Source organism: Phocoena sinus, chromosome 20, assembly GCF_008692025.1.
Source record: "Phocoena sinus isolate mPhoSin1 chromosome 20, mPhoSin1.pri, whole genome shotgun sequence".
Classification (NCBI taxonomy): Eukaryota; Metazoa; Chordata; class Mammalia; order Artiodactyla; family Phocoenidae; genus Phocoena; species Phocoena sinus.
Window position 1 is genome coordinate 6,981,242 of NC_045782.1, and position 27,606 is coordinate 7,008,847.

The window sequence follows — 27,606 nt, forward strand, 5'->3', positions numbered from 1 at the left end:
TCAGCATCGTGACCCAGTGGCCTCCCCTGCAGGTCTGTGTTTGCCTTCTAAGTTGAGGAGTCCTGGAAACAGAAACCTCAGAGAAGGGACTGTTAACGGGGACATTTCAGCCGCAGTGATGGGGCGGGTGGGGCGGAGGCCGGGTGTGTGCCCCTGAACTTCACGTTATAGGGGCCAGAGGCTGTGTGAAGCCTGGTCTTGTTCAGCCTTGAACGGCCCCCCGTTCCGCTGGGAACGCCCATTGGGCACAACTGGGGACAGGCACTGTCCTAGGTGGCCAGTTTGTTATTAATCTCCACGGCATCTGCCACAACTGGGCTGATGTTTCACAGATGTGGCAATAGACACAGCTGGTTGAGTCATTTCCCCAGGTCACGTGGCAGCAAGGGGCCGTGTCAGGATTGAGTGAGCCTGAGGCCAGAGGGCTGGATTTCACGGTGCTTCTGGGTCCCTCTCTCCTCTGCAACCTATTTCTGGCCACGTCCGTCTCTGAGCCTTGTTTAATAGCTCTTAACAATTTCTCATTTCTTACCAGGTTACTTAGACAAGCTGTAATCTGGCCTTCCCTTCTTGGATGCTCTAAGTTACCTGAACTCAAGCAGAAGCAACCTGGTTCTATTGATAGAATGTTCCTCTCTTCAGCCAACCTCCTGAGCTCCCCACTCGTATTTTACTCGCAACTCCACTCAGCCAGAATGTCTGTCTCCTGCCTGTGTACAGACACTGTGCTCATCACAGGGCTTGCATGTGTTTCGACCGCCTTCCAATCTGGAAGAGGCCGGAGCAGTGTCCGGACGCCTAGGTAAACGTGCACAGCGGTGTACCTGGGCTCAGTGGACATGCTCTGCTGGTGAGGAGGCCTCCTGGCTGCTCTCTGGCCCCTGGTAGTTCTTTTAGAAGCCAGCGCACAGAATCAGAGAGGAGCCGTAAGTTAACAGGTGTGGGAGACAGAAGCGATCGGGGCGTGGGGGAAAGCTTTTAGTTAAATTGTGAAAATTCATAATGAAACATACACCGCCGTTACTCAGAGGGCCATGGGGTGGCTGTGTTTACTCGAAGTCCCAGGAGAAGCTAGGATTGATCCCATCCCGCTGAGGGTGTGCAGGGCACCGCAGGAAGCAGAAGCACGTGGCTTTGCAGCTTCAGAAAAGCTGAGAGGAGTCTGGGAGCGCTCTGCTGAGACTTGCATTAATTACTCCTGGTCAGTTCCCACAGCAGGCCCTGGGCCTTGTCTGCTGCTGTATTTGGTGGTCCTGAGGATTTTCAGATTCCACAGTGGGAGCTGGAGAGTGACCCGCCTCCTCCAGGCAGGTGCAGCAACCCTGTGAGTGGTTTTCTGGGGGCCCGGGAGGAGGAAGCCCAGCTCTTGCGTTAACTGATGGGCATCTCCCCCGTCCTCTGGGGGGCGCTGTCCCTTCTGCGGTGGTTCTGAAAATCAAGGGCTGCTCATACCTCATGCTCAGGCAATCCCCGAAATCACACCTGCAGCCCGTAACCTCCCCCAGGGAGGCCCGCGGGCCACACGCCCCCGCCAGTGTCGAGCCATTCCAGGGAGACTTCATCTGCCTCTGACTTCCTGGTTGAAAGACAGTTGCAAAAACGCCACATGTGTGTGACCTTCTCTGTCTTCCTCCACAGAAGCCTGGAATGGTCCCCCCTCCACCGGGAGAGGAAAGCCAGACCGTTGTCCTTCCACCAGGCTGGCAGAGCTACTTGTCCCCTCAGGGCCGGCGCTACTATGTCAACACGGCCACCAATGGTGAGTCCCGCGCTGGGCAGCGTCCTGCGCCCGTCCCGGGGTCCTGTCCGTCTGGAGGGGTGGTTCTCTCCTCCCTCCTTCACCTCCTGGGCTTTAGACTTTTCCTCCCGAAATCTACCTCAGAGGCTGCAGGGGAATCTTGCCTTCTTCACAGGGCTGGGTGGCAGGGGGCTGAGCCTGGGTGGGGTAAGATGCCCTTCAAAGTTGGGGTCATCCTTGGAACCTCACAACCACCCGGCATCTTTGTGGAACCCAGCCTCATGGTCTGGGGCTGTGTTTTCCAAACTGAGATCGCCAGAGGGTCTGCGGTCCACAGCTGGTTTAAATCAAATCAAACAGGTTACGCTACTGCATGATTTCTTGGAACTTGGAATGCGCTGATTGATACCCGAACAAGGGTTATGAGAGTGGGGTTTCCCTAATTACATCACAACATCGCTCTCTCTTCCCTGAAGTATCTCACTGGCTGGAGTTTCTTAGGATGTTTTCTGGGAAATTCTGGGGCTAGTTATGGATTATTTATTCTAACCGGTAATTAGAGGTTCCCTGTGCATTTCTGAGTTGGGTCAGGACCACATCTCTTTGCCTCCGATTATTGTAGGCCTCCTGAGCCTTCACAGCAACTCCAGGATCCTAGCACGTAGGCTGTAGAATGACCTGAAGGAAGGCTGGAGCGGGGTCACACAAGGAGGAGTGGCGGCCTCTATAACAAGGTGGACAGAGCAGTGTACAGGCTGTGGTCTCGGGCTGGGCAGAGCAAAGCCAGCCACCAGCTCTGTCTCTTGACCACCAGAGAACGGAGAGGATGGAAACACGGAAAGTTAGATTTGGTGGGAATCACAGATGTGTGTGCCAAGGCAGAACGTGGATTCGGGTAGGATTTCGGCACCTCACTTCCCCCATCTGTGCCTACCTGACTTACGGCTACCTCCTCCCTCCCGACAGCACCATTGATATGGCTTATGTTTATGAACCTGCACTTGGCGGGAGCGGGGTGGGGAACTGGTGACAGGAGAGCCAGCTGCTGTTTAGAGGAAGCAACAGAGAAGGCAGCTGACAGCTGCCACTTGGGGCGTCTGGTTTGTTTATATTCCCTGGCAACCTGGCCTTCCGTTCAAGGAGGGGTGTTCTAGTTGAAGAGGTAACCAGGGGTTTCTAGGAAAAGGGAAGTGGAACTAGTTCTGACCATTCTAATGAGAAGCTTCCTCAAATAAGCCCGTGAGCAGCTTTGTACTGTTAGCAGACTTTGAAGTTTCGGAGGTGAGTGTGTTTATGGGCAGTGCCCCATCTGTAAAATGCGGAAGTTGGACCAAATGATCCTGAGATCATCAAGAAATCGGCTCCATTCTTGTCCTGAATTAGCCACTCTGTTGCAAAGGGGCAGAAGGGTAAAAGTCGCTTTCTGAAATCTAACTGATTTTTTAAAAATAGCCGTGTAACAAACAGTCCGTTGCTAGTATATGCTCTCATTCATTTAACTAGCCCTCTCTTTAGTAAGGGGATAGTTAAATCCCATTTTATGTTACCAGGCAGTGTGAATTTCCAATAACTTGCATGTCAAGGAATAGGGTTCTTTTTTCAGCCATTTAAAAATGTAAAAGTCAGGCTTCCCTGGTGGCGCAGTGGTTGAGGGTCCGCCTGCCGATGCAGGGGACGTGGGTTCGTGCCCCGGTCCGGGAAGATCCCCCATGCCGCGGAGTGGCTGGGCCCATGCGCCATGGCCGCTGAGCCTGTGCATCCGGAGCCTGTGCTCCGCAACGGGAGAGGCCACAACAGTGAGAGGCCCGCGTACCGCAAAAAAAAAAAGTAAAAGTCGATCCTAGTTAAGGAGTTCCCAAGCTGTATGATGACATACATGTGTTGGCCTGTGGGCCATATTGGTTGCTGTATTCCTGGCTCCTTGGTCTTGCATTCGAGACCCATGCCAGCTTTTTTTTTTTTAATCAATAATCAAACAATTACATTTACTGTATATATATTATATGTCGAAACGCACTAAATTACCCATAAATATTTTACTTAGCCTACTCACAATCCAGTATAACAGTGGTTCTCAATAGGGACAATTTTGCTCACCAGGGGGCAAGTCTGAAAAGAATTCTGATTGTTCCAACTGGGGAATATACTGGCATCTAGTGAGTAGGGGCCAGGGATGCTGATAAATATCCTACAGGGCACTAGACACATGCCAGTTTTATTCATTCGCTGTTTAATTCATTCTTCGTCGGTCGATTAGATTGTTCAGTCAACAAACATGTGTTGGGCCTCACGTATGTTCCAGGCAGAGTGTTGGATGCTGAGGATATAATAATAAAAAAGGAAGCAGCCTCAGCCCTCAAAGTACTTAACTTCTACTAATGGAAGCAGATTTTATTTTATTTTATTTTTTATTTTTGGCTGTACTTTTATTATTTTGGCCATATTTTAAACTTTTGATCCAGCTTGCAGGATCTTAGTTCCCTGACCAGGGATCAAACCTGGGCCCTGACAGTGAAAGCGCCGAGTCCAAACCACTGGACCACCAGGGAATTCCCAGAAGCAGATTTTAAATGAGTCCATATTTGATTGCAGTCGAGAGCAGGGCTGTGAAGGAGGAGTCCACGGTGTTTTGAGAGCATGGCCCAGAGAGACCCTGGGAGGTCAGGGGAGACTTCCTGGAGGAGGAGGTTCCCTTCAGCTGAGATGAGAAGCATGACAACAGTATTGGTCATGTTTGGAGGGATCATGCAGACCCTGAACATCACATTAAAGATTTTGCTTTTTAGTTTTAAGGCACTAGGAAGACCGGATATCTTTCTGATTCTCCCCTGGAATCTTAGCCCCATTTTGTTTGGCTGCTGGGCTGCTTTGTAAATTTTCTAATCTGACTGCCTTTCTGCAGGAAGGTGCTTATCAGAGCAGCCTCTCGCTCTTCTCACACCCACGTTTATCTGACCCCTGACTCCTGGAAGCATGTGTCTCCTCACAGCCGGCCCAGCTGCACCCACCTTTCCGCCCCAACTCTTGGATCTCTGCTGCCCTGGGACTCCGGCCAGAATCGCTCGCCACTGCCCAGGAAGCAGACCCCCTTCTCGCAGGCACCATGAGCCATTTCTTTCTTCTTCCTTCTGTCTGTCCACCTTTCTTCCAAGCTCTCCTGGTCTCCCTTAATCCCTAATCGCTTCTTTTGCAGAGGGCGCTGGGGTACCATAGATGTGCTGTCCCCGTTTTTTACACCACGTACAAATGTAAGGAGTTTAAAGCCCAATTTACATTTGTATTACCTTGCTCTGGCTAATCTGCTTATTTTCAAATCCGTTTAGGATTTTCTGCATGGGGATTGTTACAGGGCTGCTGTGCTGGGCTGCGGGGTACAAAATCAAACCAGAGGCCATCTCCGCCTTCACGACTGCAGGTGTGATGGAGTCAGAAACACGGGAACCAATGAGTGTTTCGGGTGTTAACGTGGAAACCTGCAGGCCCGAGGAAGGGGGTCGCCAGCTCTATCTGGTGTCAGACAAGTCTTTGAGATCAGGGGATGCGGGGTCCTTGCCTTGGGCGTTTTCTGCTGCAGTGGCAGCACAAGCAGAGGGGAGGCAGCAGGGGGGAAGGCTGATGTGGCTGGCGTGGGTGAGGAACAGAGGGGGGGACTTGGGGGTCTGATCCACTAAAGACCCCAGTGGGGCACCGTGAAGAGTTGGGGCTTTGCCTGTGGGGCGTGGAAAGCGATGGAAGCGCTGGCTCGACATCCTCAGAATATTGTGGCGAGATGACTCGTGCAGCAGAGAGATGGGTTATAGGATGGTGAGCAGGAACCTGACAGGCTCGACGAGAAGAGAAGTAATGAGGTCAGCTCTGTGTCTGTAGTGTGGCCGGAGAGGAGGAGATATGATCTGTCAGACGGGATGTGGCAGGTCCAGGAAAGAAGAACGCACAGATTCCTTTTCTGCCTTGTGTGCCGGAGCTGTTCAGTGAGAACAGGGGACTTGGAAGGAATGGCTTTGGAAGAAAGAAGATGATTCCACGTTGAGCATACCGTTCCTTGGGGAACATTCAGGGAGAGATGGGCAGTGTATGTTGGATGGATGGGTCTGTGACTCAGGGGTCGTCATCTGGGCTAAAGATGAGGCGCTGGGGAGCTGTGTGGGTGCACGGCATGGTGGGCAGAGATCAGGCTGGGTTACACCCCCACTCGTCCCTTGGCCTGACTCCGTTTTACAGGGACCGACCTGCGCAAGCCCAGGTAGCGGCCCGGAACTTGCATTTCATCAGCAGAGAACTGAAATCTGGAGCGTGCAGGAGGTCACCCAGGGCAAGCCTCCAGGGGGAAGAGAGCCCTGCAGAACCATGCTTAAGGGAGGGGCAGAGGGGGCTCGGAAAGAATCGTCAGAGATGTGAGGCTTCCAGGAGCAGGCAATGTCCTGAATGGCAAAGGAGAAAAGCTTGTCAAGACAGACTGAAATACAGGTCAGATTTACGGTGGGGGAGGGGATATTGTAAGTCTTTGGGGAAAGCACACATTATTTAATAAATGGTGTTGGGCCAGATGGCTAACAGGGAAATTTTGTTGGGTAAGTTAATGCAATGACACTATTGTCTTCGTAGAAACTCAGCAAGGCCATCAGAGCATGAGACTTTGGGAGGGCATCGTCCCCCCACCCATCTCCCCTTATCTCCTCACGGTTTATGGCTCTCTGGGCATTTTGTCAGGCAGGGTGGTACCTGAGCTCAGGCCCCAGGGTTCTGGTATCAGGAAGTTGCTTGTGCTGCAGTGCTCCGTTCCACCCAAAGTTGACTCTTGCCAAAAATGAGAGTGTGTTTAGTTTCTGGTTATTGAGCTATTATCAGTAGCCAGCCTATTCAGGGGACCTAAGCTAGTGTTAAGCGGGACCTCTTACTTGCATAAAAAATAACTGCATTTCAAGAAAATAGCACAAGTTGTTTTGTTCCATTTATCATTGGAAGCCCAGATATGCACATTTAATCACTTAACCAGCATAGGGTCAGAGATATTCAGATCTTCTTTTGGGAGAGATACTGGCTTTTTAGATATTATTTAAGATATATTTTTACAATTTGGACCTCGAAGGGATATTTCAAGCCAGTAACGAAGGCCAAGCTTAGTTTTGCTTAGTGTATGAGTCAGTATTTTATCTCTTACATAGATTAATCTTTATATACTTTAAATCTGATAGTTTCATTTATCTTTCATTTCTAAAGAAAGAGGATCATTTGAAGAGGGTGCCTTAGTCCTGTTTCCGAGAAAGCAGAGCCTGAGGCAAGGATTAAGTGTTAACACCTTATTTGGGAGGTATAAGCCCAGAATGGTGAGGGTGGGTGAGAGGGGAAGAGAGGCAAAGGAAGATGCTGGCTAGCCTTGACAGTGAACTGACAGCCAGTGGGTTGCTCAGCAAGTGTGTTCGCTTCTCTTGGAACCAGGTTTGCAGAGAGGAGTCATGCCTTTGAGTAGTCCACGGGAGAGCAGAGGTGTTTTATCTGCTCACCTCCTTCTCATCTCCTGTTCCCACTGGCCACGCTTCTCTGCTTGGAGAGCCATTTCCCCCACCACTTTGGGGTGTATCATCTGACCCCCAGCAGCCTCTTGGAAAGCCTTATTCCACCCCCACAGAGCGATGCTTCAGCCAAGCCCAAGGCAGACGGTCAGTGGAGCATGGGGTGAGGTACCAACCAAAGTAGGAGCAGGCAGTCGATGGAAATGTGAGGAAGAGCCCAGTGTCTGTCCCAGCCTGGAGGCTCCTGTTGCACTATGTGCTGGGCTGTACATCTCTCTCCACTGTCAGGCCTTGATGACTTGATTATTTACAGGTTTTGGTGGCCAGTGACTTTTTACTCAGTCATCCTAGGGGGAACCCTTACAAATCATTGAACACAGCAGTTGGCAGTCTACAGCCCTTGGGCCAAATTCAGCTTGCAGCCTGTTTTTGTAGATAGAGTTTAATTGGAACACAGGCGTGCTCTTTTCTTTTTTTTTTTTTAAATATATATTTATTTTAATTTTTGGCTGCACTGGGTCTTTGTTGCTGTGCGGGTCTCGTTGTGGTGAGCGGGGGCTACTCTTCGTTGCGGTACGTGGGCTTCTCATTGCCGTGGCTTCTCCTGCTGCAGAGCACGGGCTCTAGGCGTGCGGGCTGCAGAGCGCAGCCTCAGTAGTTGTGGCTCGCGGGCTCTAGAGCAGAGGCTCAGTAGTTGTGGCACAGGGGCTTAGTTGCTCCGCAGCATGTGGGATCTTCCCGGACCAGGGCTCGAACCCGCGTCCCCTGCATTGGCAGGTGGACTCTTAACCACTGCACCACCAGGGAAGCCCCCTCTTTTATTTTCTTATTGCCTAAGGCTGCTATTGGGCAAAAGATGGCAGAGTTGAGTAGGGTCCATATAGCTCACAAAACCAAAAATGTTTACTCTCTGGCCTTTAAAAGAAAAAGTTTGATGATCCCCAGCCTAACAGATAGAACCCATTCATTTTTACACACGGAGGAAGGGGAGTCCCCCATGGGGTAAAGGGACTCAGTCAAAGTTACCTGCCCATTCAAAGACCAAGCTATGCTTGGATCCCCTGTCTTCTAATCTTTTCCTTTTTACCTCAGTATACAGGAGGATGGGCATGGGGGAGGGCAGTGACTTAATTTGCAATAAGGATAACTGAAGTTCATGGATTAGTAGCAGAAACAATCCGAGATAACTTTTATTTTTAAGGCAAACACAGCCATCTTCTGAGAGCATCAGCTGAAACCCAGGAGAGCTGGGAACCGTTTTTAAGCTCTTTTGACAAAGAATTCATATGTATAAATGTTTTATTATGTTTGTGAGCCAAACGTGGAGGATTAAACCAGGATCTGAGCTTTGGATTCATTTAACCAAATAATAGGCACTTTTCTTGATTTCTGGTTTTAATTTTTCTTTAAATGAGTAGATTCCCATTTAACTGTATTACAGCAGGAGCTAATGTGAGTTTCTGGATAAGTTTTCCAGTAGAACCCTTTTTAAAGCATTCCTTGAACTTTTCTTTGTTACAAATAATTAGAATACTTGAGAGAGCAGCCCTGATAATTCTCAGTTAATAAAAGTTGCCCTGAGAAACTTCTGCACCCAAAAACATGTCTATTTTCATCTGTCCATCTGTGTTAAACAAATGTGAGACTAAATGGTGCTTTTATTTGACACATTCAATTGATTGAAATAGGTGTGTGTGTGTGTGTGCACGTGTGTTCATGTTTTTTATTTTAGCTGTATTATTTCCTTTAATGGACTCTTCTTAATGGGAAGCTGTGAGACCTTAAATCTTACTATTCATCTGTTTCTGTGGGGTTGCGTTTTTTCCCTTCCAGAGAATTCATTTTAATCTGTAATATTAAGGTAAACACTTTAGTACACAACACATCTCTCTTTCTCAGCAGCTTTTAAGCAGTTTTAAATTCTCCTGGAATTTTGGCAGGTGCCAAGTGGGTTAGAGAGTCATTCACGCTGCCAGTAAGTTGAAGTCAAAACACAAAGGAGACAGAATTTTATTGTTTGCTAGTGTTACTTTGAAAAAGACGACTTATTGGTCAACAGTGTAAAAACTTTCCTCATTGGATGTTAGGTGGAGTCACCAGTTAGCAGCAAGTGGTTCAGATCTGAAATAAAATAGAATGTATGGCATCGGACCCAGCAGTTCCACTCCTAGATATCTACCCAAGAGAACTGAAAACGTGTGCACACAAAAATTTATACATGAATGTTCATAGCAGCATTATTCATAATGGCCAGAAACAACCCAAATGTCCATCAGCGAATGAGTGGATAAACAAAATGTGGTCTGGGAATTCCCTGGCGGTCCGGTGATTAGGACTCCATGCTCTTACCCACAAGGGCCTGCATTCAATCCCTGGTTGGGGAACTAAGATCCCACAAGCTGCTCGGTGTGGGCGCCCCCCCCCCCCCCCACCAAAATGAATATCCGAAACAAAATGTGGTCTGTCTCTGCGATGGGAAGTGATTCAGCCATAAAAAGGAAGCAAGTACTAATGGATACATGCAACATGCCTGGGTGAACCTTGAAAATATCGTGCTAAGTGAAAGAAGCCACACACACAAAGCCATATGTTGTGTGATTCCATTTATATGAAATGCTTAGAATAGGCAAATCCATAGACCCAGATAGTAGATTCGTGGTTCCAGGGACTGGGGAGAAGGGGTGACTTCTCACGGGTAAGGGGTGTCCTTTTGAGGTGATGAAAATGTTCTAAAATTAGATAGTGTTGATGTTGCCACATCTTCGTGAATATACTAAAAGCCCCTGTAATGTATGCTTTTAGAGAGTGAGTTTCATGGTATATGAGTTATATCACAATAAAAACAGGCATATAGAGGTAGGTGGGCGAGTTGGTGACTTTCCTGGTGTCCTTCCAGAACAAGTCCTTAGATGCCTCAGTTGGGCATTCCTTCTGCCCAATTCCCAAACTTTAGTGGGCATTGAAGCACATAGGGAGTTTGTTTAAAAATATTGATACACAGGTCCTGCCGCAGACCTACTGAATTGGAATCTACTATTTGGAGCGAGTAAAAATTTCTGCTTTGTATCTTTGTTTTCTGATAGTCACCACCTATTTTTGACGTCTAAGGAGACAACCAGATTGATGATGGCATGGTCAATGGATCAGATATTTTGACGCTGAAGAGTCCATTGAAATCCAGTTTTTCTCTTTTGGAAATTCAATGAGAAAATACAATTTTCTTCGAACAAGTAAACATGCATTATAGTCCCAAGGTTAAATAAATGGTTTATGGTTATATAACCATAAACCATTGTAGTTAAAGTGGAATCTCGTGGGAAAACTACTTGAAGACAAATAGCTCAATCTTACAGTGACAGGATATAGAATGAGAATAAAACTACCAAGAAAGGCCCTTCACCTGGTTAATGTTTACACTCTTGTGTTGTCAGGGTAGCAGACTTGCAGATATCTCTAGCCTTTATTCTTGTCTACATAACAGGATGTAGTGGCAGTTCTTATCATTTCACAGCTTTTGAGTCAATAGCTCAAAAAACATTTTTTTTTGAATCTCAGTATTTTTGCCATTAAAAAAAAGAAAGACGTATGAACTCTGGTTTCAACTTTGTTTCTAGCTGCAACTAAGTCAAAGGATTTGGGGCTTCTACTGTTTTCATTTTCCCATTCTCTGTAGCACTCTGACATCTAGACATCTGAACCCCATCCTTGCCTTCAAGGAACTTAGAGTCTAGTGAAAGAGTTCTAGGCCTTGGAGATGTAAGAAAGCTGTAAATTTTTTCTTCCTTCATATTTCTCTTCTCTGGAGAACGTTGTCCCGGAATGTCCTAGCTTGCCTCTGCTTTGCTTAGGACATATGTACCAGTGTAGAGTCACCTTGCCCTCATCATCACTTTGCAGAGCCCAGTGGCCTAGTGAGTGTGGTGGGATCGGATTGTATCCAATGACTAATCCAGCCCTATCACGCTAATCCAACCATATAAAGTGGTAGGATCTTTACCAGGCATTAGATCGACCTGTATTCATTACAGGCCAAGAAAAGTACAAGGTGATCGTGAGCTGTGTATCCATAAGGAATGACGTTTGCTTGGGTTGAACTCTGGTGTGTGATGACTGCATTTCTAGGGCAGTTGTAGTGCCTCTGGTGGCGGTGGGGCAAGGCAGGGTCAGGACCTCTAGATCCAGGTGAGCTGTCCTGCAAAGATTCAGGTAGAGTAGATGTCTCACGGTGGATTGTCTTGAGGCCAGAGGCTGTCCACAGAAGGATTTTATTTTGTGTTCACCATCCTTAAAGACGTTGAATGAGTTGCCAACATTGAAAAATTGGGAAATTTTTCATACCCACCCAGATACTTGTCTCCTTTTGAAAAATTGTGAGGTATGGCCACATGCGGCCCGCCTTCCTGCCTGAACACCACCGCGTGGATCTGAGCAGGTTGCCACCATTCCTGATTTTTCTTCTACTCGAGTCTGCTTCATGCAAGCATCTTACATGTTCAGTGCTTGTGGGGCCTTGAGCTTTGACCTGTGTTTGGACATAGCCTCATGGCTTTACAGCAAGTATGGCAGGGGAAAATTAGCATTAGGCATAAAATCAGGAATCTATTTTATAAATGCACTTGGAAGTAAGAGATTATGAAAGGGGACCAGGCAAGAGATGAAAGAATCGGGAGAAAGGACTGACCGGTCCACTTCAGGAAGAACTTTCAGACTCATCTCATACTCTGCCTTATTCCTGGAGCTTTTATGTGCACCCGACCTATTAGTGCAGGAAGCATTGCCGTTTGGGGGCTTCTGTAAAGCCTGTGTGTGTGCGGGGTGGGGGTGGGGCAGTGGGAACATGTGGCCGCAGCAGGAAGTTGGGGTCCACAGGGAAGGGCAGTCGGGACAGAGATAGCCATCAATGCTCTTTAAAGAGTTGGGTCCCACGGAGTCAGTGGAACTCCTGGCAAAAATGGAAATTACCCATAGGTTATATTCTGATGAGTGAGTGGGCCAGGACCACGTGAGTGGATTATCAAGACACAAGTGTTTGCTCAATGCCTTCTCTGTGCCCGTCTCTCATTATGCACTTGGATGGCTCCTTGCAGGGGTGGTGTGGGCGAACACAATGCAAATGGCTTCGAGAACGCCTCCCAGTGGAGATGAGATTGTTAAAGGAGACTTTCCTCGTGGGTTGCAGTCCGTTTTCTTTCCTGCCTGAACAGACCTCTGCGGGTCCCTTCCGGCTCTAAAATCCTGTGCAACAGGGTGTCGTCACACCGCCATGCTCATCACCCACCACTGCTGGGGAACGTGCCTTGTACGGAGAGCTGGCGTGGTGTCCCGGTGATCAGATCTTCACTGTTGGAGGAAGGTCTCGGAGCTGAGGAACAGCTTTTTTGTAATTTCAGTCCAAGATGGATCCCAGAGTAGGCAGTGCTCTTCCAAGAGGTGTGGGAGGAGGATGGGGTGAGAAGTTAGTGGCGCGGGATGAGTGTTGATTGCATGCGCTCCCCGGCAGCGGGGTGCTGGGCTGGGCACGGGGCTCTGGGAGCCTCCCCTGAAGGGTCTTGCTGTCCTTAGAAGGTCACGGGCTGGGCCTTGTACCCAGCGGGGCTCCTGGACATTCCTGTTGAGTGATGCGCTGCCCTCTTGCCGGCTGTGCTTATTAGCACCTGTGTACCCAGCCCGAGAAGAAATAGCCCCTGTAATGGGTGAGAGCGGAGGAAGTTACCGAGCGGTCCAGCACAGGGATGGACTGTGGGAAGAACGTGCTGGAGGGAGATTCTGCCCCCCGCCCCCTCCCCAGGCATTCAGCCTTAATGGCCCTTGTGGGGATCTAATGGGGGTGGGGCGGTCTCGGGGACTGGGGATATTTGGGGTAGGGAGGTTGGAGCAGAAGCAGTTTTCCAACTGGTACAGACGTTTTTCACTGTTTGAACAACCAGTCTGACGGCACTCGTGCTCTGCATGGCTGCCTGCTGGGACATGTACTAGGGCTGGGGCTTAGTTGTCCCCTGGTCCCTGGTGGTCCAGTTCCTTGCTCCCCCTCTGGGCCCTGCCACAGACCCGGACCCTCTGCTTCTGAATCCCTGGACTCCTCTGTCCAGACTTTCTGGCCCCTAGATCAACTCCATAGGTTAGCGTGACCTCCATCCCTGCCTCCTACTGTTCCCAGCCAGCTGCAGCCTTTTGAACTGTGTCCCCCCCACCCCCGCAAAGGAAGTTTAAGTCCTAACCCCTACGACCCTTGAATGTGACCTTGGATATAGGGTCTTTGCAGACAATCAGGTTAAGATCCCGGCGCTTGCTGGGCCCTCATCCAATATGTCGGATCCTTACGAAAAGCGTTTTGGACTCAGAGACAGACACACACAGAGGGAAGACGATGTGAAGACACAAAGGGAGCCCATCTATGAGCCACGGAATGACTGAGGCCACCAGAAGCCAGGGAAGAGGCCTAGAGCAGATGCTGACAAGCTCTCAGAAGGAAGCAGTCTCGCTGACACCTTGGTCTCAGACTTCCAGCCTCCAGAACTGTGACACAACACATTTCTGTCGTAGTCGAAGCTGCCTAGTTCATGGCAGTTTGTTAGGGCAGCCCCAGGAAACCAATACATTTCCCACACCCAGAGTAACATGCCGTTGTGGTCTCTTTGGGCACTGCTAAGCCAAACAAGCGGTGTTTTGTCCTCCGCAATGCTGTGGACAGGAGCAATCTGTCATCTGTGTCTCAGAACACCTGGCCTACGGGGCAGTTAGCACCAGCAGCAGGAAGGGTGGCGCGCCTTCCTGTTACGTTGCCAACCTATCGCCAGCCGATCAGTGAATGTGAGGTATGAGCTCCGGCTTGGAATAGCTGCCAGGGTATCAGAATGCCAGTAATTCCAAGAGATGTGCGTGCAGGAAAGCTTTAATACAAGCTGCAGGAAAGAGACACTTGTTTTCTCTTCCCCATTTAAGTGGATTTCCCACTCCTTTTTTTTTTTTTTTTTGGAGTAGAGTTGATTTACAATGCTGTGTTAGTTTCAGGTTCACAGCAATGTGAACTGAGACACTTCATAAAGCAGTTGATTTCCGATACTTGTGATGCTTCTCTTGGACATACCAGAGAGGACTTGGCTGGAGGTCATGTTCATCTCTGGTGTAAGCCAGATTCTAGGTGCATTCCCAGCAATCCTGGTCTTGAGCCCCCATCTTGGAAAGAGAAGGTTGGGCTGCTTTGGAAAGCCTTTCAAGCTTTGTATTTCCTAAGGACAGAGCCCTGTGGCCATGCAGACAGGACCCAGCTCCCGGCCACCACCTCCCTCTGTCCCTGATACCTGCTGCCTGGGGTGCCCTCCACTCTCATGACACACCATTGCATTTAGAGGTGGAGGGAGATAACTTGTACGCAGGGGTTCTTCCTGAGCAGTGGGATTAGGGAGGATTTTTATTCTCTTTTGATTTTGCCGTTTTCCAGTGTTTTCTCCCTTGGACCTGTATTACTTGTACAAGTAGGTAAAATTAGCTTCTCTGAAATAGAGGAGCGGATGGGAGCTGAGCGCCAAGGTTCTCTCTTGCTTCGCCTTCCCCAGCACAACATCCCACCCTCCTCGGTTCCTCTGGAGAGGTGGTCTCGCGTTCTGGGGCTGAGAAGCACAAACTGGAGCCTGAAAGGCCCCCGGTCTTTTCTATATGGCACAAAGGAGCATCCAGGGATGCCGGGCCACATGATCTCTGCCACAGAAGGAGGTGTGTTCTGGGCTGGGACTCAAGGAGACCCCCATCCCCTCCTCCCCCTCCCTTCTCTTCCTCTCTGCCACAGATAAAGACCTCACTTGCTTTCTGCTGCCGGTATGCAAAATTAACATGTGCTGATGGGGGAGACACTGCAGAAAAGGTACGGAGAGGACAGAACAGGGACACAGCCTTGGGAAATAGGACAGAAGGGGCCAGGGAGCACACAGTGCTTTTGGACACCACGTCCCCACCCAGCTGGCTCAACTCTCGTGCACAGAGCGTGCATTCCTCTTAACCAGGTGTGCAAATGCGAAGCCTTCTTAGTTAGCGGGCTTTAGGGATGGAGAGGAAATCCTCAAGAGGCTTGCATAACAGCCCAAACATTTGTGGTCCCGGAGGATTTCTTCTTTGCTCTCTCAGAGCTTCTGCCCCGTGGGGTTCACTTTTCTCTCTCTGCATCTCTCGGGCCAACTTGACTATTGGCCGCAGTTTTCAGCCAACAACACCCGTTCAGAGGAAAGGAGGTGAGCAGTGGATGCTTTCAAGTCAGGAGTAATTCGTGGGTTGGTTTGATTGTTGTACCTTTCAAAAAATATATATATATTTTTTATAGCCCTACCTCCAGCCGCTGGAGGCGGGGTGAACTGTTGCAGAGAATGCAATCTTCGTCCTTGTCTTTCTCTACGTCTGTGGTTCTCAAAGTGGGGTCCCTGGACCAGCAGCGTCAGTATCACCTGGGAATTTGTTAGAAATGCTGTCTCTCAGGCCCCACCCTGGCCCTCCTGAATCTGACCCTCTGGGGGTGTGCCCCGCGATCTGTGGTTTAACCAGGTCCCCAGGTGATGCTCTTATGCTCTGACGTTGCAGGAGGCTGCCTCTGCCCCCAGCATTTTAGCGTTTCCCTAATTGGATGAGGCTTTCCGGCTTCTTTGCAGAGAGGGTTTTCTTTGTTTGCTTTTTTTTTTTTTAAACTTAACTCCTGCACTTTCCTAAGGAATCTTGTTTCATTCAGCTCTACCCGTTTCTTCCCCATTTCGTGTAGTCTTCTCTACCCGGAATGCCCTTTCTTTATGTTTGAGGAGAGCTCATTTTGCCCGGAACTTCTGTACCTGTTTTGCAGTGTTGGTTCTTTGTGCCTCAGGGGCTGGCCGGCCTTCCTCGGAGTTCCAGCGGCCTTGGAAGTGCCTTTGGGGCCGCACCTCAGGGAGATGATTGCCTATTCCTATTTTGCAGAATAACCAGAGCTCTTTCTGACAGTTTCCTCTGGCCTGTGAAAAGCAACACTCTCAGTGATCTTGAGCCTTATTTATAAAATGTAAAGTCACACCTTTTACTGGAAAGTCTTCTAAATCTGGATTAGCAGTGCAGAGCGATTGAAGTCCATAAATGCTGAGTTTCTGAGAAAACAAAACAAAAAGGTGACATATGGGTGGAAAATACCAGTTCGTGGGTAGAGAAGCTTCTGAACCATTGAGCGGTGTGATTTTTTTCCCAGGAGAGGTTATGGAAGTCCTACTTCAGAAGTCACAATTCAGCCTGGTCACAGAAGGAGATTCCAGATGTGGATCTAATGGCCTTGGGGGTGGCATTGACCGTTACAGGGCAGTGCATTTGAGGGATTGTCCAAGGGCAGGGACTATCTTGTTATAGGAATAGAAGCCCACCCAAAGTAGCTTATGAAAAAAGGACCTTTATTAGAAGGATATGGGGCATCTCACAGAAGCCCCCGCTTAAGGACCGGAAGGAAAGTCAGCCGCGTTGTTTGTCCTGGGTTTCTGGGATCTCCTGATGTCTTATGCCCATTTCTGGGTCTGCTTCATACATATTTTTCTCTGCAGACTTGCCTTTTTTCTTTAGTAGCCAGTTAGCAGAAAATGATCCAGTGGGTGAAAAAAATAGTGTCTTGTCATCTTAATTTGCCCTTCTCCAATTTTTTTTTTTTTTTTTTTTTGCGGTACGCGGGCCTCTCACCACTGCGGCCTCTCCCGCTGCGGAGCACAGGCTCCGGACGCGCAGCCTCAGCGGCCGTGGCTCACGGACCCAGCCGCTCCGCAGCATGCGGGATCTTTCCAGAACGGGGCACGAACCCGCGTCCCCTGCATCGGCAGGCGGACTCCCAACCACTGCGCCACCGGGGAAGCCCCACTTCTCCAATTTTTGAGTGAGAATCAGCATCTTTTCTTCCTTATTGGTCATCTGCAATTGTTTTTCTGTGACCCACCTGTGTACGTTCTGGGCTCTTTTTGGATTGAGCAGCTTGCTTGATTTCTACTTCATGCTATGTGAAGGGAATTGGTGACCCATCTGCTCTCCCTGCCCCTTCTTTGTCTTTCTGTTGTCTGTTTATCTTTTTATCTACACACACACACACACACACACACACTCACTCACTCACTCACTCACTCACTCACTCACTCACTCATCTTTAAAGTCAGCCATTGGCAATGTAACTAGACTTGCTTCTGACAGTGCTTTGAATTGAGCCTCCATTCTTTCCTCAAACATCTATTGAGTGCCTGCTGTACCGGGGGGCCAGGGAGACAGAGATACATCTATTTGATACAGTCCCAGCCCTTAGAGCACATCTCTGGGAGGATCGGATTTGAAAGCAGGTGTTACAGCTGAGTTAGGAAGACCTCATCCAGCTCTCCAGCTGTCAGCTCCCTGAGGGCAGGGATGATGCTGTGAGCTCTCAGAGCCCCTCCCCAGCCTGGTGCCTGTTCATAGGGCTCAGAAAACCTAAATGATGTTGGCGGAGAGCGCATAGGGCTGTGAGTGTCCCAGGCTTTGATTTGATAAGATTTCCAGCTGAGAATATCCTGATGGCGCTGACCTGTCAGCTCTGTCCACGCCAACCACCTGGGACCAGAATTGCATAAAACCCTAAGGACTCAGTTGTGCTAAAGGGTTTGTGACAGTCACTGTAATTCATAAGGCTCCCTCAGGAACTAAAATAGATAACAAAGCCACAGAGTCAAAGCAGAGGCTCTTGGGGACAGATGTTATGAACCTGATATTTTTAGAACATTGGGGTAGACATGACATTTTGGAGGGTTCCTTAAGTTCCCCTACGTTGCTCTCACACATCTTGCTTCGTACTATGCCTGATCCCGTGTCTGATCGCTCCCCTGGAGTTTTTTTTGTCTCATCCAGGTACCTCCCCGTCTGTGGCTGGTTCCCATCATGGTTTACTATGGACTCTACCCGTTTTTCTTACATCTGGTTAACCCCTGAGTCTGCTTGTTAAAATGCTGACTTCTGGGTTCCACCCAAGACCTGCTAAACCAGAGTCTTCGGGTGCAAGGTCTGAGAATCTGTAGCTTCAGATCGAATGATCCTGAGGAGAGACCAAGTTTGGGAAACAGACCTGGAGCTTTGCTTAATAGCTGTGCTTAGGGTCTGGATCCTGAGTGTTCAGGCTTTGATGTGATAAGATTTCCTTCTGCGGACCCATGTACAGTTTCCTCAGCCATACAGCAGGGCTTGTAATATCTGTGAGCTGGCAGTCAGCTGCCCATACTTGCTGGCTCAATGACACGACCCCCTTTTTCCTATGTTGCATCAGCCCTCATCATTCCCCAGCCCAAGTTCAGGGATTCCTGGTGTGTTTGACCGAGTCTACACCCTATGAGGAGGTTGGTATGTCGGGGATCCTAAAGGCGTTGAAGGACAGGCTCGGGGTGTTCCAGGCGGACCACCCTCCCTACTAGAATTTCTCTGGGAGCTCCCCACCCTACTCTTTCAGGCCCTTTGTGCCAGCTGGAGCCAGTCCAAAGCTTGGCTCAGGCCAGTATCCAATGGCCAGGGCACTGACGGGGCTGCTGCTTCATCCATTGGCATCACCAGCCTCTGTATCATCTGTAGAGCGGGCGTCAGGGCCCCTGCCCCGCCTGGATCACAGGGTTGCATAAGGGTTCTGTGGGCTGCTGTGCGGCGACCCCCCTGCAGCTCAGACATGCTAACGAAGACCTTCTAGCACCTCTTCCCCCCAGCCCCCGAGAGGGAGCCCTGCCCTCCCTCTCCCTTTGGGAGCTGTGTTCTGTGAAGGCAGGAAGAGGAGGGTGGGGCGGGGAGACAGCTGGTGGGATGGAAGTTGGGAAACAGAGAGGAGGGAGGAAGGAATGCAGAGGGTTTTGTTTCATTCATATTATTAGTGTTGTTGTTTAATGTGTTTGAGGGCTTCCTCTGTCTCCGAGACTGTGCTGGAAGCTGTATGTGCCCACTGACGGTGCATCCCAGGACCACGAGGCTGCAGTCGTGTCATCCCCACTTTACAGTGAGGAAACCGAGGCCGACTAGTAAGGGGTGGACCTGGGATTCGAACCTCTGTCTGTGTGACACCTGAGCTCTTAGGAACATCTCTAGGCTGCCTCAGAATATTTGAGGGGTGTTTTAAACACCCGGTCCAGGTTCCTTTCCACTTCTTGCCTTTCTTGTGCCCGTGGAGTCCTGGTGTCCCCAGCTCTCCTCTTCCACAGTGCTCAGGGGAGCACCCCAGGGCTGTGTGTGCTGCCTGAAGGCTGGGAGTTGGTGGGGTGTTAGCTGCCACCTACTTACCCCCATCCCCACCCCCCAGGCTTGACTCCAGCCAGCATTTCCCGCTGAAGACCTCAGGTCTCCGAGCCTGGGGTCCGTGTTTGCTGAAGCTCAGGAAATAGACTAGATTCTGGGGCCGGTGGCCGTGGTGCAACCCTTCTGGGCTGCCTGAGACTCAGGGTCTGGCCCAGGCTCAGAAGCCCTCCCACTGGTGATCAGACGTAGACGATCCTGCAGATCAGTTCTTGCCCCTGCAAGAGGGTGTTGTGTTTTTTCGTTTGTTTGTTTAAATGTACAAGGCTATATTTTATTCAGTTAGGTACAGTATTCTACGTATCTCCATTTTCCATGGAATTTGTTAATCCTGTGTTTCAGTTCTTTGATGCCATTTTAAAAATGTTGTGCCTGCTTGATTTTTCAGTTTTGACAGAGGTGCTTTAAAGTCCTAGTTTTGGAGGCATGTCCACTTCTTGCAATTGTGAAAGTTTTCTTGGCCACACCACATGGCTTGCAGGATCTTAGTTCCCTGACCAGGGCTCGAACCCGGGCCCTCTGCAGTTTAAGCGCAGAGTCCTAACCACTGGACCGCCAGGGAATTCCCTGCGAAAGGGTGTTTGCGAGGAGCTTTTGCGTCCTTCTGTTTCCACATGCTCTGTCCCTGCCAAGAGCATCCGGGGTGTGCGTGATCAGGACCCAAGAACCCAGTTCCTCCTAGGCTGGTACCTGTGGTTATTTCACCTGATAGCCAGTGGGGGCAGCAGAGAGCTACTACTCAACCAAGAAAACTGACCAATCATGAGCCAGGAGTCCACTGGTGGGTGGGGCAGAGTGTGGGAAGGGGAGGGGGAAAAGGGTGGGGGACAAGGCTCACAGATTCCCCCAAGGCAGATGAGGTCCAGGGGCTCACTGACTTTCCCACTGAAAGCTCGTACCTTGCAAAGCATGAAGGATGTAGTCTTAACAAAGGGAAACGAAGTCTACAAGTGACTCTAAAGTTAATAACTCCTGCCTTGCTTACTGTTTTTTAAAAATAATTATAATCATAATTATTCTTATTTTAAGGAAGGGGCGTCTGTGCTCTGAAATCACATTTACATCACTTTCCACCTTTCAACTATACTCTCTCTTTAAAAGTTTTATTCTACATGGGCAGCCACTGTAATCCACTGATGGGGAAATGGAAATTTCTGGCTTCTCACGTGGATGGCTAGAGTAGCAACCTCCCTTGGTCCGATTTGATCCACGGTCAGCAGTCAGCTCATTTGTGTGTGTATCTGTCTCCCCTGTTTTCAGCGGAAGAGGTTCGCGTTGAGTTAGAGTTGCCTTTAGGAAACAATGTGTTTCTCCTGAATTGGGTTGGACGGTCAGAGGCTTTCCAAGCACGGGTTTCACCCCTTCCACTCTGTCCTCACTGGCCCCCACCCCCCACCCAGAGCCTTTGGGGAGTGCATGGCAGTGACTGTTAGCAGTCTGGGTGGTCACCTGGAATGACCTAGCACCCCAGGATGGAAGCGCAGAGAATGCAAGGGGGCCTCAATCCAGGGTAGCCTGAGCCCCGAGCTGCCACTTCAGTTTTGCTGTGGCGCTATCGGGGAGCCTGGTGTGCTGTAAATAGATTAGGGAGTCTTTTATTGAAAAAGACCTGGAAATGGTTTCCTGCCTGTGTGTGGTGTGGTCATCTGGGGTGATTTTTCCTGCTGCCGATGAGGTCACTCAGCCAGAGCCCCGGGGGCTCTCTCCAGATGTCCGCCTGGCCTGCCCCATGCTCACAGTGGCTTTGTATTTTGGGCTGACCAGAGCTGGCTAAGACCAGGAGGTGGGCTGGGCGGAACCCTTCAGGCATCTGCATTGTCCCTGATGGAGTCCTGGTGGAGGTTGGATAGAGAGATGGCGATACAGGAGAAGGGATCACCTTCCTGCCTCTGGGGGCCTGTGAGTGACCCAGGCTGGCGAGTACAGGGCAAGGGGCCTTCCTTCGGGCCCTAGCATCTAGAGCGTGGTTCTGACTGCAGGCAGCATCTCCCTAGGATTTCAGAGCCTTCTCCCGCAGTCCGCTGGGAAGGCTGCATGGAGGAAGAGGCGTTTTAGTTGGAACTTGGCAAATGAACACGATCCTGACATCCAGGGATGGTGGGGGCAGGAGGTGGTGAGGGTGTGTAAACAATCAGAGCAAAGACATGTTCCGAGACCAGCAAGTGAGTTACCTGGGCTGGAGTGAGGTCAGTGGGAGTCAGTCTGGACAGACAGACGAGGTTGCTGTGCTGGAGCCTCGCTGGCCGAGAGATGGGCGTGGGGATGACAAAGCTTGGACTTTGTTCTCTGTGCCTTGTTGGAAAGGAGGCGCAAGGGGTTCTTCAGGTGAGCGCTGACCCTGAGTGGGGAGACACGTTAGGGGTAAGGTGGAGAGGAGGTGAGGAAAGTGATGGAGGGGGCACCTCCAGGCCCCAGGAACTGATTGCATGTGGGTGGTGGGACCTGGGAGGAGCTGGTGAAGCCGTGGAGGTTGGTCCCTTGAGCCCCAGGGGGTTGGGTTGGAGGGGAGAGCCTGAGCTGGGCGCTGTGGATGTGGAGACAGCAGTTTGGCCTCCAGGTGGGGTCGATCCAGCGGGCGGAAGAGAGGCCTCTCTAGGAAGGAGATGGAGGCTGCAGGCCGCGTCTGGTCTCTGCTGGAGCCCAGCTCACTTTGTAGGAAGGCTGTTTTCTCATCTGAATTCCCCCCCATTTCTCCATCCAGCCTCGCTCGTCTGTTTGCTTTATTTAACTCTGATAAGGCACTTACTGTGTGCCCCTGTCATCCTAAGCACCTTACATGTACTAACCCATTTCATGCTATTACAGCCCTAATTAGGTACCATTTTTATCCCCATTGTACAGTTGAGAAAAACAAAACACAGGGTTAGATGGCTTCCGAAGGTCACTCAGCTCCTGAGCGGCCAGGCCTAGGATGCTTTCCACTGCCCTCGGCCTCAGAGCAGTCTGGTGGTCTTCATGTAGATTCTCCAAGTCTTGGTGTGCTCAGCACCAGCCCGAGCGTCCCTCCTCCTCCAGGGAGGCTGCCCTCTGGTCACCCCTCCTAGAAGACCCCTCTGCTCTCTTGTTCCTGGTCACATCCTCCCTGCTGCTTGCCTTTTGCTCACCCTCCTTTTTCTCTCCCTTAAGACATGAAGGGACCGTATTACCACCCGACTCCTAGAGCCATAAGATCCCAAAACCCAAACAGTAGATCTTAAGGTTTTGAGACCACCAATCAAAGCTGGAGGGCAAGAGTATTGGGGCCTAAAGGACCAGTCAGCCCGACCCTTTCATTTTAGATGAAGAATCGGAGGACCAGAGAAGTAGCGTGACTTGCCCAGGGCTGCACAGCAGATAAGAGTGAACTGAGGGCAAACCGCAGTTCTCTCGAATCTTAATTCACAGAAGCCATTGAAAGATTGTGTTCGTTTTTGCTTTAAATATTTGAGACAATTGAATTTTCAGTAAGAGAATTTTGGACTAAATAATGTCATATCCATATATTGGACTAACTTTAAAAATAACTTGATGCTAAAAGCTTATAAATGGGCATTTGGCATGGACACAACAGCTGCCTCGGGTGGGTGCCATTATTGATCTCATTTTACAGAGGTGGAAACCGAGGCACCAAGGGGACGATTAGCTTGGTCAAGGTTAAACTGGTGGTGAGAGGCAGAGCTGGGATTCAAACCCAGGCATCTGGCTCTAGACTCACTGCTGTTAATAGATCCTAACCCCTGTGCTATCCGACCTTTTTAATGGTTTTGGAAAGATACCCACAGAAGTCCATAGGTGAAAAGAATGTACAGTATGATTTTGTTTTGTTCCAAAGATGTACATAGGCCTAGAAAACAAATCAGCGCACAGGTACCCAAATGTTTAGTGATGACCTCCGAGCTGTGGGACTACAGATGATACTTTTTCTTCTTTGTACTTTTTTCTACATCATCACGTTGTAAATAGTGAGAAAGTATTATTTTTATCACTAGATAATTTTATGAGAAGTCTCTGCTCACAGCAGTGAGATGGGTAAAGTAGCGTTTGGGGGATGATCATATAGCTGCAATCTTAGCTTTATTTCTGGCTGGGTATTGGAAGAGAGAGAAGTGTTCAATCAGACACAGCAGCTGTAATTCACACGAGACGTGGAGTTGTAGAACCAGGAAGGAAGTCTCCGCCAATCACCCAGGTCTCTGTACAGACCCCCGGCCAGGGCTCCTTCCTCTGGGCTTTGGGGTTTCAGACGACAGTGGGCATTTGGGGAGTGATGCCCGGTTTGATAGCTGGGGTTCCAGGACGAGGGACCGAAGTGGAGATGCACGAGTTGGCAGCCTCGCAGGAGGAGAGGGCCAATGGGGACTGTTTCACAGGATCCCAGCCAGAAGGCCACCTCCTTTTGGTCCCAGCTGCATGGAGAAGGGTCCCCAGCAGAGAGAAGCTTTGTTGTCATGGGAGGGCAGGAGAGGAGATGGATATGGGAGCAGAAGGCGGACTCCTGCTTCCCGGGTTTAGGGAGGGAGGTGACCCAGTTCTGCTCTGTGACACTCGGAGCTTCTGCCCTAGCAAATCCTCAGCGCGATTGTGTTTTTTGCTTTCTTTGACCAGAGACCACCTGGGAGCGTCCCAGCAGTTCTCCTGGGATTCCAGCGAGCCCTGGCCCTCACAGAAGCTCTCTGCCTCTGACAGGTACCGTCCACGCACTACTTCGGGGCACCTTGGGGGCCGGCTGGGAACCACACACACCTTCAAGGGGGCGGCCACGGCTGTGGAGCCTGGGTCTGAAACCTGGCTGCGGATCGTACGGGCCAAACCTGGGGAGGGGTCTAGAGGGCTTGGAGGCCCCATAGCCTGTTGCCCCGTGGGATGGCAACACTCTAGTGGTGCCGGCAGCAGCTCTGGTCCCTCTCACTCGCTCTCAGGTGCTCAGGGAGGTGGGGGGTGGGCACTGCTGGGTGAGGTGAAGCGTCAGAGCTCTTAGCTGTCTGCCAGTGTAGGGACCCAAACTGGGGGCAGACTCGGTCCATGTGGTTCCCGAAGGCCTCAAGGAATAGGAGTTAAGGAGGCAGGTGTTTACAGGGCAGCTTTCAAACAGAATGTCTGGAAAGCAAATGGATTCCTTGCAAGGATGTGAGTTCTCCATCAGCATAGGTAATGAAGCAGAGGTGGTCAAGGCAGACATTCCTATAGTAGGTGGAGGGTTTATTACTCTTAGGATACATCTCATTCTGGGATCCCAGGAGGTGGGTTGCAGGACACACCAGTGGGGAGAACACCTTCTGACTTCTTGTGGATTAGACCTTGCATTAAATGTCACCTCCTCTGAGAAGCCTTCCTTGATGGCTCAGTTTACAGTCCTCTCCCATCACTCTGGATCCCCGCTTCCTGCTTTGCACTGCCCTCAGAGTACTCCTCCCTGTTGGTTGTCACTCTCCCACCCCAGACTGTAAGCTCCCCGAGGTGGGGACTCTGTCTCTCCTTTCGTGGACTCCTCCGTCTCCAATGGAGCCTGAGCTTTGAGTGAATTCACAAACGTGGTGTGTAAACCTGGAATTTGAACATCAGTAGCATTGACAGTGTGGGACAGAGGAGGGGAGGCATGGGCTGGGGGAGGGGGGTTGGGCAAAAGCAGCAGTGACATCCCCTGCTCACGTGGAGGGGAGGGGAGATGAGAGCCCCGTACCCTTCTCGGAACATGAATAATTTACCGAATGCATCACAGGAAACCAAAGGAAGAGCTGAAAGTCATAAGAGGACTCTTAAACCCTGGATTGGGAAGGGAGCTGTGCCCAGTGTGAGTGGGTCAGGCCCCACCTTTCCCAGTGGGGTGTCTTTCAGTCTCCTCCACCACTGCAAAATCAAAGTGGGATCCAAGCACGTTATTTAGGGCTGTGAAGATTGCCAGCCACAGAACTCAGAACCCAAGTGGTGGCAGAACAGACCTGGAGAATCAACTGAGGTCTGGGAGAGGGGATTGGGGGGATGCTTCCCACGGAAGTTTCTTCTAGACTTTTAAAATGTTTTTATTTATATTTGTGTGTGTGTATATGCATGTATACACACACACACATTTTTTTCGTTAAATTTTTAAAAAAGGAACCCCCTGTGGGGCAGGGAAATGGGGCATTTCCTCCCGGTTTCCTAGGGATGCAGCCGGTGCTACGTTCTCAGACCAAGTCCTCAGAAATGGGGCCATTCGGCCTTCCTAGCTGTCATATGACAATAGGCATTTCCTGGCACGCTGCCTTGTCTTTTGTTGCTGTTCTTGTGATTTTTTCTTTTAACAATAGAAATGGTAGTGTGAATAACGTGAGGTGTGGCCCTCTATCCTGGCTGGCTCCAGGCCACCCAGACGCTAGAAAGAAAACCCAGGTGTCTTTTCCGGCCAGAGGGATCCACGGAGCATGACACAGGCAGGGGGAGACTGGGTCGTGTGAGATGACAGGTGACAATGGCCCAGCCTGCCACCCTGCACGGCTTGCTACACAGGGCTGCTGGGGCTGGTTAGGGAACTTGCCCTCTGGGTCAGCGGGGTCACCTCTCCAAAGCCTGCTGTCACTGTCACTGGCCCCAGCAGCAACCTCTTGGTGGGGCCATCCCCCAGAAGGACTGAAAGAAGCTGGCTCAGGTCACCAGCCCGGAGGCCCCGGCGTGACAAATTCCTGCCTTCACGTCTAGCACGAGAGCCACGATAACCCAGCACTGCGCTGGGTGCCGGGGCTCTGAGGGGCTGAGAAAGGTGGGAGATGGTGGAGAGGGTCAGATCCGGGGATGAGAATTGCCAAGGTGGCCAAGGCATCAGACAGACTTAGGTGGACCCCCAGGGGCCGTGGGCACCTGCTTCCCACGTCCCTGGGATCCCAAGTCTGTCCATTTCTCTGTGAGAAAGGGCTTTGTAGTCAAAGACAGTAGGAAATCCTGTCTACTCTCTTCCCCTTTGGAGAGCACACATCAGCTCAGAGAAGGCCTGAACTGAAGACCCCGTTTAACTTGGTGCTTCTGTCCTTGTGTGTGTTTGTCTGCGTCACACGTACATACTTGTTAAGCCTCCCTGGCTCTAGTGCAGTGGTTGTCAACTCGGGGGTGATTTTGCCTTCAGGGGACATTCGTGGCTGTCACCAGTGGGGGGAAGAGCTACAGGCATCTAGTGGGTAGAGGCCAGGGTTGCTGCCGAACGTCCTACAATGCACGGGACGGCACAGCCCCACAGTAAAGGGCCGTCCAGCCCCGCTCGTCAGCAGCGCCGGGGTTAGAAGCTCTGTTCTAGAAGGACTCAGAACCTCGCTCAGCACTGCTCTCTGTCGGATGATGGACGACAGTGAGAAGCGGCCGCAAAACATGCAGGACCCCAGCTCATTGACTCTCAGACCCACGTTTTGTTTCCCAGTTTTAACATCTTGGAAATCAATGGTGTATCCTAGTCTAATTGGAAGCATATTTTTTTTTTTTTTTTTTTTTTTTCTTTCTCAGCGGTACTTAAAACAAGGGTGCCTCTAACAGTCAGTGATGTCTTAGGTTTGTGAAATTGCAACTCCTTAGACAGGGGCCTCGGGCACACCCCTTCTCCTTGCCAGACCTCACTTCGTCCATTTGTAAATGGGAGGAAGACCACGGCTGAGGTCCTGTCCAGCCCTCCGTGGTTATGATTTGTGGCCCTCTCTACCCTGGGGCATGAACACACGTGTCAGCTCTCCATCCACCCTCTGGGATGGAAGCGAAGAGAACCCACCTGTGAGGGTATAGCAGGATCCGAGGTATTTTGACATCATCTTTTCTGGTTTTTGAACTGAACCTTCTGTCTAAAGAATAGAAGAATAACTGTGTTGGTATTTCTCTCTATAGGAGAGTGCTAGGATTTTTCCAGCCATTCTTTCGTTCAGTTTTATAAGCAGCTTTCAGGAGATTGAATTTTATTGTGGGGAGAGAAATAGACTTGATGAAGACATGAGGTAGCTTCAAAAACTGACTGTCCCCGTCCCTGGGCTCCCGGGGCTGTGGGCACCTTGCCTGGAGACCACTCAGGGCCCTGGATCTCAGCCTCTTTTGTTCTGCTTCTGCTTCTGCAAAGCAACAGTGGTGGACTTGCAAACCTTTTCATTCAAAAAATAT

The 27,606-nt window shown here is 50.3% G+C and overlaps 1 protein-coding gene and 1 non-coding gene across 16 annotated transcripts in view; one reads left to right on the plus strand and one right to left on the minus strand.

Annotated features, from left to right (window-relative positions):
* GAS7 (growth arrest specific 7) overlaps positions 1-27,606 on the plus strand; it is a 200,873-nt gene that overhangs the window by 118,895 nt on the left and 54,372 nt on the right. For 8 of the 15 annotated variants that reach the window (XM_032615161.1, XM_032615162.1, XM_032615167.1 and 5 more), the window contains 2 exons: positions 1,639-1,759; positions 24,106-24,186. In XM_032615161.1, the coding sequence (XP_032471052.1) occupies positions 1,639-1,759; positions 24,106-24,186 (202 nt within the window). Of the gene's footprint in view, positions 1-425; positions 939-1,006; positions 1,325-1,638; positions 1,760-24,105; positions 24,187-27,606 lie in introns of those variants that run through there. The other 7 variants (XM_032615171.1, XM_032615168.1, XR_004347230.1 and 4 more) reach the window with 7 other exon arrangements.
* On the minus strand, positions 20,011-20,083 carry TRNAL-UAA. The gene has a single exon. It is a non-coding gene; the product is annotated as a tRNA-Leu (tRNA).